The sequence below is a fragment of the Phyllobates terribilis genome, unplaced genomic scaffold (assembly GCF_046119375.1).
Source record: "Phyllobates terribilis strain yellow unplaced genomic scaffold, ASM4611937v1 Scaffold_3__8_contigs__length_932513732, whole genome shotgun sequence".
Taxonomy (NCBI): domain Eukaryota; kingdom Metazoa; phylum Chordata; class Amphibia; order Anura; family Dendrobatidae; genus Phyllobates; species Phyllobates terribilis.
In genome coordinates, this window is record NW_027362763.1 from 907,009,556 (window position 1) to 907,021,697 (window position 12,142).

Consider the following 12,142-nt stretch of genomic DNA (forward strand, 5'->3'; position numbering starts at 1 on the left):
CGTACATCGACCACCCCCCGTGCTGTCAAAATGGTGGGCCTACTGTCTGAGTAGACGGGTTCTACCATTGCTTGGTAGTCTCTACCTCTTAGACCAATAGCTGCCCGGCACCAAATCATCATCTCACTTTTTGGGGGCATGGCAATAGGGGACGGGTCACACATTCTCACGCTACCTATCTCACCACCAGATAGTTCCACCTGTTGCCGCTTCATCAGTGCCCGGATCTCTTTTTGGAGCACACGCTGCTGGCCGGAACTGGCGTTCTTGGCTACCTGCTGTAAAATGAGAATCACCTCTGCAAGACAATTTTCGATCACATTAGTTCCCAAGGTTATTCTAGGGTGACTCTCATGACGGTCTATGTCCACTATTATCAGTCCTTGTGCCGCCAGTTCGACTTTACCGATCTTAATGGTCACCTCTTTGAATCCCACCTGCGGCACGGGCTGACCATTGCTGGCGATGATATTCAGGTCGTCATCTGGGTAGCGGGTTATGTCCGAGTCATTCCAGTACTGCTTGAAGAGCACGTACGGGATGGTGGTGACCTGTGACCCGGTGTCTGGTAGGGCACTCATAGGAATGCCATCCAGTACCACAGGCAAGATTGGACGTCCCCCTACGTATTTATCACGCCAGTTTGATGGGCCTGATGGTCTTATGCCTGGGGGTTGGCCCTCTACCCCAGGTTGTGCCCGTTTAAATGACAGTACCTTGCCACATGTCCGGGTTGATTGCAGCGGCGGCAGATGGGTCGTCCGTCCTCGTTGTATCTGTCGCTGGGTCTTCCTCTGGCCGGTGGGGTCCTCCTCAGTCGGCGCCACGGGACGCCCTCTGGCCCGGAGGCCAGCTGGATCTTTCCTGGAGAAGAGACCTGTAAAGACTGCACAGTTCTGGTTAGCGCGGCAACGCTCTTAGTCAGCTCTTGGACCTGATGGTGCAGGTCTGTAGCCGGTTCACTGTTTAAAGCCTGCGCATCAGCTCCCACAGGCCCTGCAGACAAGGGCGCCGTCTCCTGGTGGTAAGTGATAGCAGGGCGCCTGTGGGTCACAGCGCCACCTGGTGCCGGTTCTCGGAGCACCCGGATGGCTCTGTCCTTGAACTGTGCAAAGTCCAGGTCAGGGTCCTGTAAGGCCATTGCCCGCAACTGGGTTCGGTGGGCATTGCACAGTAGACCCTCAATAAATTGTTCAGTCAACAGCTTATCTTCATTTCCCACGCTGTCAGGGTCTGCCTGCTTAATGGCTCTCAGGGCCTCTTGTAGGTTTAGAGCATAGTCTCTTATACTCTCATGTGCCCGCTGTTTACACCCGTAAAATCTGAGCTTTATTTCGGCTGAGGTGCGGGTATCAAATGTGTCTTTCAGCCGGGCTAGTATTTCTCTGACAGTCCTCTTCCTCCCAGGTGGCCAGGACTTTACCTCCCTTTGGGCTGCCCCGATTAATTGGGCCACCAGGATGCTCACTTTTTGCTCTTCTGTGAGGGGGTACACCTGGAAGAGGCTATCCAGTCTTTCTCTAAAGTCATTTAGAGTATGTGACTCCCCTGAGTACTGGGGTAGCCAGGTTGCCCCCGGGATATAGGGCATGGTGAATGGCATGACTGCTGCAGCGGTTGTGCTGGCGGTGGCTGTGGCAGTGGAGCTCCCCTCGGTATCCGGCATCCTCCTCCCCCCTAGTGGACCGTGGCCTACCTTGCGATGCTCTTCTTCCGTAGGCCGCGGCTCCGCAGTCGATCGTCGGGGTTGAGGACCTGGCGTCGCGCTCCGATGACGTCAGCGTCGCTCTTCCTCCCTTCCAGGACCTTGCGCAGCGTCAGAGCGTGGGGCGGAGCTTCGGATCTCGCGCGCTTTTGGCGTCCACGCCCCTCTTCTTCCTGTGCGGCGTCCCGAAGATGGCGTCCGAAGGCGGGAAGCAGCTGCGGATGGCGGGAAGAAGGCAGAAGATGGCGGGAAACGGTCCAAGATGGCGTCTGATGGCGGGAATCGGCTCCGGATGGCGAGAAACGACTCCGGACGGCGGGAAACTTCACCACAGGTAAGTATAAAAGTCTCTTTTTCAGGCACGCAGTACCCGGTGGTTGCGGGCACGAAATCCTGCCGACTACGCCAAAGTTGACGCGCCCCCTGGGTCTGTGCTGTGCAGGGGAATACCCGGAGCCGGATCGCTGAGATGCTGGGGGTTGTAGTCTCCGTGTGGCGGTGACCCGGTCCGTGCCCAGGGTGGTCAAACCAGTGGCAGTCTATTTGTATGGTAATAAGTGTCCGACTACGCCACCCGTGGATTGCGGTCAGTGGGGACCGCCGCTGCGCTGCAGACCGCTGAGGCTGATGTTGTTTGCGCAGCTGAGTATGGGATGACTCCCCACGGGAGAAGTATTGCCTCAGGGCAGCTAATGTGAAAGATGATGGGAGTGATGGTCTGAGGGTCCCAGTGCTAATGGTGCAGGAGCGGCAAGGAATCACAGAGGCGTGAGGTGCAGTTCAGGGTCTTTACTGATGGTACAAGGCAGACCCTCCCGGGAGTACTGGCTAGTATAAGGGGCCTGGTCAGTCTGCGAGCAAGCAGGAGTTCCCCTGGCCAGGTGGAGTTGTAGGCCTCCCCGTTAATCTGCACTCTTCCTGGCTACCTTGCTGTCAGCGTTTACAAGTAGCCCACGTCCCTGAGTATACCGTGTGGTGCTCACCCGTATGGCTGGTGACTTGGGGCCTTCTGTTAGCCTCCGCTCCTGGATGGCGGCGCTGGTCCCTTCTCTGTGACTAAGCCTCCGGGCTTCTATGGCCAGAGGACCTGGAATCCCCTGCCGGCTGGTTTCTGCTGCTGGGTGTAGATCAATCCCCACAGCCTTGGACTCCTGTGTCCGGTTTTAGTGTACTCAGCCAGGGCGAGCTATATCTCTGCTCAAAGCCCCTGGCCTTCTGCCTCTGCTCCTCCAGAGCTCCTGTTCTTGCTTTCCCTCTCCAGGCTCTGACTGCCCTAATCCCGCCCCAGACCCAGTTTAAAAGGGCAGATTCCTCCCCTCCCAGGTCTGGGCGGGCCGTGTTGCATGTTTAGGGATCCTGACCAGAGAAACCTCCCACTTGCTCTCAGACATAATATCTCTATTACTGCGGCAACCAGACCCCTGGGGTGTCGCAACTGCAATATATTAAGAGGATAAAATTTTGATGGGAGTGCTTCTGTAAGGAATTTGTACATACATTTTCATTATCCAATAAAAAAATTTGTAAAATGGTCTATATTACAATTAACATTGAGACTTTGCCAATCCTGACTGTCATGTAAGCTACGAGAATACGCTGAAATTGTGATCAAAATTCGTTATCAGATACCTCCCGTCAATTATAGACTTTCAGGTAAATCATCCCAGGTAAAGATTAGATAGGATATCCTTAAAGTGTTCTTACTTACATACTACAATGATAGCCATGGTCAGTAAGGAATTTACAGAATACCATCAATGGTCACTGTACAAATTAAATTAGTCTAGAATATTCTTTTGTACCTTATACTGTATATTACATCCTTTACTAAATGAAGCAATTTGTTCTACTGGATTTATTCTACTCTATTCTATATCATTTATTCTACTTGTATTCTAGTTGGTTTATCTCCGTCACTTGGCGACGCTCTGGATAACAAAATGGAATTCTGCAGTTGTCCATCATTGACAATGTCCATAGAGTTATTTGTACACAGTGAAGATGGAATGTGTAACAGCTGTGAAGTGAGACAGCACACTGAGCAGAACGTGTACAGTAAGGTATGAGGACAAGTTCAACTCCTACTACTACTGGCTTGTGTTTTCTAGGTCAAACTGAGGATCTGCTTACGATTTCAAATATAGCAGTGATACGGAGACTTAAGATGCAATTTCAACCATTTGATAAATTGATACTGCACAATCTGCACCATGTAAATAGGGGTAAAATGATACTGAAATTAAAGAAACAATGTTCTCATGCAACATATTGCTATATAGGGAATGTGCCAATTTTTTACAGTAATATTACAGATGTTTGCTATATAGTTTTATTTTTCATTTAGAGGCTACATGTTCTTTTATTTCTCATTGGATCTAAAATGAAAATTGAAGCACCTTTGCAAAAGTCTTTAAAAGACGTCCTACTATTTTATGTTTCTACGCAGAACTATGTATTTATGTGGTTAAAAAACAAAACATCAAACAAACCCTAAGTATCTGTCCCATATTGTAAACTAGATTAGCAATAAGAAGGAGGCGGATGGGAGTGTAACTGCAGGGCCAGACTACCATTTGGAGGAACAGATACATAAAACATATCACAAAAATGTATACTTCCTGTTCAACTAGGAAAAAGTTTTTAAAGCCGAAACTATAATAATAATAATTAAATATACATATGTCACATGTGTTAGAAAATGGGAACCCATTCTTTTATACAGTAATATAGTAATATACTCATGTCGTAGCTTGCATATCCTTGCTTCGAGTGACATGTCTGGTTTCATTTGATCCAAAATTGATTTGTTTGTTCTTCTTGCCATCCATGGTATTGATAACATCCTTCTCCAGCACCACATATCAAAGGCATCGATTCTTCTTCTCTCTTGTTTCTTTATTGTCCAAGTTTCACATCCTTACGTTACAATGTACAAGCTTTGTTTTTTGTCATTGTTGATTTGCCCATAGCTATTGTCCTAGTGACTTCCCCTGTCATCGCTGCATCTTGACCTATCATCGATCCGAGTAGGTTGAATCTCTTTACAACTTCCGCCGTCCATCTCAAATATGTCTTGGTCATACCTGGTAGTAGTCAATAGCTTTGTCTTCTTTGTGTTGTGTAGCAGTCCCATGTTTAAGCTTTCCATTTTGACACTCTGTAATAAGTCCTTCATTCCATCTACGCTTGTTGCTATCAATGTTGTATCATCTGCAGATTGTTGACAAATTCGTCCAGCAATTTTGATTCCTTCTTCAGCCTTCCTGAAAATAGCTTCTACATATAAATTGAAGAGACATTCTGACAGGATGCAGCCTTGTCTGTCGCCTTGCTCTACTTTGAATCATGCCGTGTTGCCGTGTTTTGTTCGGACTGTTGCTTCTTGGTCGATGTAAATGTTCATAATGAAGGTGATCAGATGCTTTGACACACCCATATCCTTAATGCTATTCCAAAGTTTCTGGTGATCAACACAGTCGAAGGCTGTAGACGATGAAGCAAAAATAGATCTTGTATTCTCTGGCCTTTTCAATTCCATCTAATGTTAGCAGTCATGTCTTGTTCCTCTGTCTTTTCTGAATCCTGCTTATTCCTCTGGCAGTTCATTGTCAAAGTAAGGATGTAACCATCTTGGTAGGATCTTCAGTAATATTTTGCTGACATGAGGCATGATCACAATAATCCGATATTTTTCACAATCGGTAGCATCTCTCTTCTTCGGAATAGGAATAAACACGGATCTTGTTAAGTCCTTGGGCCATTTACAAGTTGTCCATATCTGTTAACACAGGTGTGTGTTGATATCAAATGCTGCTTTAGAAAACTTTATTTGCTGTATTGGAATATTGTCACATCCAGGCACTTTGTTGTTTGAAAGAAGCTTTTTCGCAGCAACGACTTCATCTTTCAGGATGTTCGGCTCTCTATCATTTCCAGTCTCAGTTTGTTCCCGTATGACTGAGTCGTTCTTGTAGAGGTGCTCTGTGTACACTTTCCATCTTTCCTTGATCTGTTCTGGCTCAGTTAGTTTGTTCTTGTTGGCGTCTTTCAACATGCCCACTCTTGGTTGAAACTTTCGTTGTATCTCTTTGATCTTTAGGTATGCCTTTCTGGTCTTGGCCCTCAGATGTTCTCTTTCTATCTCTGTACATATCTTTTGGTAATAAAGTTCTTTGTCTGCCTGAATGGTTCTCTTAAGTCTTTTACTCATGTTGTCTGCATCCTGCTTGTTACCTTATGCCATTCGTCTTTCTTCGATGATCTTTAGGGTCTCTTCTGTTAACCATGGCTGAGGGGGTCTCTTCTGCCTCTTGTTTATTGTCTTTCTGCCTTCTTCAGTAATAATAGTCTTTATATGAGTCCATAATTCCTCAGGTTTTCTTTCATCCGTGTCCAATGATGTAAATCGGTTGTGCAGACCGTTCCAAAAAACTTCAGGTATGTTGAATAATCCAAAGTTGGAAACGGCCTGTTGTCTAGACTGTTGCGCAGCTTGAACCTAATCTTTGCTGTTAAAATTTCATTAATAGTTCCACAGTCAGCTCCTGGCCTTGTTTTCACGGTAATGATCGACAACCTCTATCTTTGGCGCACACATATGTAGTCAATCTGATTCTTATAGGCCCCATTCAGTGATGTCCATGTGTAGAGTCTCCGTTTGTGATTTTGGAACAAGATGTTCATGATGGACAGCAGATTTGTCTTACAAAAGTCAATGAATCTTCCTCCAGCCTTGTTTCATTCACCAAGTCCAAAGTTTCTAACAACATTTCCATGTTTGCCATTGCCCATTTTGGCATTCAAGTCTCCCATGATAATGAGTAAGTCTTGTTTTGGCATCTTGTTGATTTCCTCTTGAACTTGATCTTAGAATAGTTCAATGTCCTACTCCCCGGCATCTGTTGTTGGTGAATAGATTTGTATAACTGTCACATGGTGTCACGGGTGTGTCGCCACGAAGATCGTCACGACTACACAGCCTGACTTCTCGCAGCTGAGTTTTTGGTGCTTTGTGTTTTGGTAGTGAGGGAGTTAATTCTCTCCCTCTGTGCTTGACGAGGCTCTGCCTCGCCCAGCTGCAGTTAATGCTGCTGGATTGGGATTCCTTCAAATACCTGCTGGTCTGATAGGGAAGTTGTCGGTGAAAGCATTTCTTGCAGACCTACAGAGCGGATCGTTGTTTGGTGGAGTTTGGAGCGAAGAGTATACGGTGTGGTTTCTTCCCTTCCTCCCTTTATCATTTATCTCCTAACCTGTTGTTGTTCCCTCTGTAATTGTGGTGTTAGTTTTTTGTATGCAAGGTGGTTTTTGCTTTTCCCCTTGTACTGTCTCGTTTGTTTAGTACTGTGTTTGGGCATTTTCTATCCTGTTCCCCATTGTTGTGATCGGGGTCCTTCTCAGGACTAGATTACAGAGGTTCAGGGATTTCAGGAGTCTAGGGTTACGCTGGCGGCCTGGACCTCTGTACCATTAACAGTACCTCCAGGTTGAGGGATTAGTCAGGGCCCCTGTTTAGGGTCAGCTCAGGCCCCTGACCTCCTGTACGTTGAGACAGCTTGACATATGGATTGGCGCTCCTTCTAGTCGTATTGAGATTACTCTATCACTGACTGCACTGTCCTTCAGAAGGCCAACCTTCAGTTGAGAATAAAAGCGACACCATTTCTTCTTTGGTTATCGTTGCCAGAATAGTAGTCGTTTGATTGGAAATGTCCATCTTAATTCACTAATTCCAATTAAGTCGAGTCCTGTTCTGTGCATTTTGACTTTGACGATGTTGAGTTTGCCTTGGTTCATGGTTCGTACATTCCAAGTTCCAAACTTTATTATATCGCTGCAGTTTTTGATCCTTCATTTCGACCAAACAATATCAGCACCAAGACGTCCTTGCGGCTTTGATCCTGGTCCTTCATGAGCATTCATCATACTCAGGTCAACCATTGGCTCTTCCCCAGTAGCTTGCTGAGTGCCTTCTGATCCAGGACGTGGGATTATTTCTCCTCACTTGTCATCCGTGTGCTGTCTGTGTGCATGATTGATGTTACTGTTACACTGCAGATATACTGGCAAAGAAGATATTTTGATCAATGACACATACAGTAGGTAGCACAATAATGCGGTGGGGTAATAATAAGCTGTATTAATACACATATTAATAATCGCCCCTCCGAAAGTATACTTCCAACTCACTTCTATACATTTTCCAAACTGATTTTCTTAGCAGTGGAAAATCCATTTGCTATTTTTAATCTGGTATTTTACTACCCTGCCAAGCAATGTACTAGTTTGGTGACTCTAAAGCTCCTGACAAATTCATTGAAGACAGATTTTACCCACAAAGTGAGAATTTTGAGAATGAATGATCAGTCCAGGAGGAGAAAGAAGACGACTTTTCAAATAAGATATATTACAAAGTTTCTTATTTTCATGTGTATTATTGATGTATGGGGGGAGGGGGGGTGACATAAAAAACACAAACACATAACAGTTACTCTTTAACTAAATCTCTTAGTCTTTTGCCTGTACAGTACATTTAGAGTTATACAAAAGGTTTGCTACAAATTTTATTGCATCATGTCTTTTCCTTAAAGAGGTAATGTTGTTTTAAATTTTATTTAATAAAAATGAATAGCAGAGAAATCTGCTTCTTTCTCATCCAGGACTAATAACATAGTAGTAATGTAGGTTGAATAAAGACCTAGGTCCATCAAGTTCAACCTCCCTCCCCCAATTGTACTCCCTACACTAATGCTACATTACCTTACTAACTAACTGGGACTAGGCCTCATGAATGTATTGTTATTATTATTATTATTATTATTATTATTACTACTACCATTTTTATTACTGCTGCACTATTACAATTAAAAATGTACCCGTTTATAATTTAATTTTTTTAAATTAGTTTTATATTTTGTATTACTCTTGTGATTCTAATAATGGTATTATTAAAATCCCTTTGCCTAAATCTGTTGATCCAAAAGATCTTTAACCCTTTTACCCCCAAAGGTGGTTTTCACATTAATTTTTACAATTCTGACCACTGTCCGTTTATGAGGTAATAACTTTGGAACGGATCCCCCTGATTCTGAGAGAGTTTTTTTCATGACCAATTGTACTTCATGATAATGATAAAATTTATTCGATATGACTTGCGTTACTTTGTGAAAAAATTGGAAATTTGTTGAAAATTTTGCAATTTTCAAAATTTGAATTTTCATGCCCTTTAATCAGAGAGATACAATGGGGAAAAAAAGTATTTAGTCAGCCACCAATTGTGCAAGTTCTCCCATTTAAAAAGATGAGAAAGGCCTGTAATTGACATCATAGGTAGACCTCAACTATGAGAGACAAAATGATAAAACAAATCCTGAAAATCACATTGTCTGATTTGGAAAGAATTTTTTTTCAAATTTTGGTGGAAAATAAGTATTTGGTCAATTACAAAAGTTCATCTCAATACTTTGTTATATATCCTTTGTTGGCAATGACAGAGGTCAAACGTTTTCTGTAAGTCTTCACAAGGTTGGCACACACTGTTGCTGGTATGTTGGCCCATTCCTCCATGCAGAGCTCCTCTAGAGCAGTGATGTTTTGAGTCTGTCACTGGGCAACACAGACTTTCAAGTCCCTCCAAAGGTTTTCTATAGGGTATAGATCTGGAGATTGGCTAGGCCACTCAAGGACCTTGAAATGTTTCTTACGAAGCCACTCCTTCGTTGCCCTGGCGGTGTGCTTGGGATCATTGTCATGCTGAAAGACCCAACCACGTTTCATCTTCAATGCCCTTGCTGATGGAAGGAGGTTTGCACTCAAAATCTCAATGTACATGACCCCATTCATTCTTTCATGTACACGGATTAGTCGTCCTGGTCCCTTTGCAGAGAAACAGCCCCAAAGCATGATATTGCCACCCCCATGCTTCACCGTAGGTATGGTGTTCTTTGGATGCAACTTAGCATTCTTTCTCCTCCAAATACGACGAGTTGTGTTTCTACCAAACAGTTCTACTTTGGTTTCATCTGACCATATGACATTCTTCCAATACTCTTCTGGATCATCCAAATGCTCTTTAGCAAACTTCAGACGGGCCTGGACATGTAATGGCTTAAGCAGGGGGACACGCCTGGCACTGCAGGATCTGAGTCCCTGGCAGCGTAGTGTGTTACAGATTGTAGCCTGTGTAACGTTGGTCCCAGCTCTCTGCAGGTCATTCGCTAGGTCCCCCCATGTGGTTCTGGGATTTTTTCTCACCGTTCTTGAGATCATTTTGACCCCACGGAGTGAGATCTTGTGTGGAGCCCCAGATCGAGGGAGATTATCAGTGGTCTTGTATGTCTTCCATTTTCTAATTATTGCTCCCACAGTTGATTTCTTCACACCCAGCTGCTTGCCTATTACAGATTAAGTCTTCCCATCCTGGTGCAGGGCTATAATTTTGTTTCTGGTGTCCTTTGACAGCTCTTTGGTCTTCACCATAGTGGAGTTTGGAGTGTGACTGTTTGAGGTTGAAGACAGGTGTCTTTTATACTGATAACAAGTTTAAACAGGTGCCAGTACTACAGGTAATGAGTGGAGGACAGAGGAGCCTCTTAAAGAAGAAGTTACAGGCCTGTGAGAGACAGAAATCTTGCTTGTTTGTAAATGACCAAATACTTATTTTCCACCAAAATGTGATTTTTAGGATTTCTTTTCTCATTTTGTCTCTCATAGTTGAGGTCTACCTATGATGTCAATTACAGGCCTCTCTCATCTTTTTAGGTGGGAGAACTTGCACAATAGGTGGCTGACTAAATACTTTTTTCAACACTGTATGTCTCACAAAATAGTTAACAAATAACACTTCCTGAATGTCTACTTTACATCAGCACAATTTTGGAACCAATATTTTTTTTTGTTAGGAAATTAGAAGGGTTAAAAGTTTACCAGCGATTTCTCATTTTTCCAACAAAATTTACAAAACCATTTTTTTTAGAGACCACATTCCATTTGAAGTGACTTTGAGGGGCCTTTATGACAGAAAATACCCAAAATTGACACCATTCTAAAAACCACATTCAAAAAGTTTATTAACCCTTCAGGTGCTTCACAGGAATTTTTGGAATGTGGTAGAAAACAATGAACATTTAACTTTTTTTTCACAAAAATGTTACTTTAGACCCACTTTTTTTATTTTTGCAAGGGTAACAGGAAACAATGGATCCCAAAATTTGTTGTGCAATTTCTCCTGAGCATGCCGATATCCCATATGTGGGGGAAAACCACTGTTTGGGCACACGGCAGGGCTTTGACGAGAAGGAGCGCCTTGAACCCCCAGGTGATTCACAGAAGTTTATAACATTGAGCCGTAAAAATAAAATTTTCACTTTTTACCCATAAAAATGTTTTTCAGCCCCCAATTTTGCATTTTCATAAGGGTAACAGGAGAAATTGCACCATACCATTTGTTGTGCTATTTCTCCTGAGTAAGCCGATACCCCATATGTGGGGGAACACTACTGTTTGGGCACACGACAGGGTTCGGAAGGGAAGGAGCACATTTGACTTTTTGAATGTAAAATTTGCTTGAATAGTGTATGTCATATCGCGTTTGAAGAGCCCCTGATGTGCCTAAACAGTGGAACACCACACAAGTGACACCATTTTGGAAACTAGACCCCTCATGGAACTTATCTAGATGTGTGGTGAGCACCTTGAACCCCAAGGTGCTTCACAGAAGTTTATAACATGGAGCCGTGAAAATTAAATTTTCACATTTTTCCCACAAAAATGTTTTTCAGCCCTCAATTTTGCATTTTCTTAAGAGTAACAGGAACTTTTCTAGATGTAGGGGGAGCACACTGAACCCCCAAATGCTTCACAGAAGTTTATAACATAGAGCCGTGGAAATAAAAAAAAAACTTTTTCCACAAAAAACTTTTAGCCCCAAATTTTTATTTTCACAAGGGTAAGAGGAGAAAATGGACCCCAAAAACTGTTGTTCAATTTCTCCTGAGTACGTCGATACCCCATATAACACTTTTTGGGCACAAAGTAGAGTTCAGAATGCAAAATTGGCTGGAATCGAGAGCAGATGCCATGTCGCGTTTGGAGAGCCTCTGATGTGCCGAAACTATGTAAATCCCCACAAGTGACCCCATTTTGGAAACTAGACCCCCTCAAGGATTTTATCAAGGGGTATAGTGAACATTTTGAACCTAGAGGTACGACACAGAATTTGCTAACATTAGGTCATCATATTGAATAAATTGTCATTAGTCTTGAGTGCAAGTGTTCGCTATTTGAGTTTGCATCAGGTACTCGGGTATGCACCATGTATTGCGGGTGCTCGAGTGACATGCTGGAGTCCCCGCCCTGCTTGTTTAACGGTTGTTAGACACCCAAATAAACTTTCGGGAGATCGCTCATGCATGGCAGGCAATCCCCGCCTGTTTTTTT

General features: G+C 43.7%; 1 protein-coding gene across 15 annotated transcripts in view; it reads right to left on the bottom strand.

Moving 5' to 3' along the window:
- Positions 1 to 12,142, bottom strand: part of LOC141257787 (uncharacterized) — a 1,010,546-nt gene that overhangs the window by 202,481 nt on the left and 795,923 nt on the right. For 10 of the 15 annotated variants that reach the window (XM_073672765.1, XM_073672769.1, XM_073672770.1 and 7 more), the window contains one exon: positions 117 to 7,767. The exons of the other annotated variants lie outside the window; for them this stretch is intronic. In XM_073672765.1, the coding sequence (XP_073528866.1) occupies positions 683 to 1,666 (984 nt within the window). In that variant the 5' untranslated portion in view covers positions 1,667 to 7,767 and the 3' untranslated portion in view covers positions 117 to 682. Of the gene's footprint in view, positions 1 to 116; positions 7,768 to 12,142 lie in introns of those variants that run through there. 15 annotated transcript variants of the gene reach the window in all.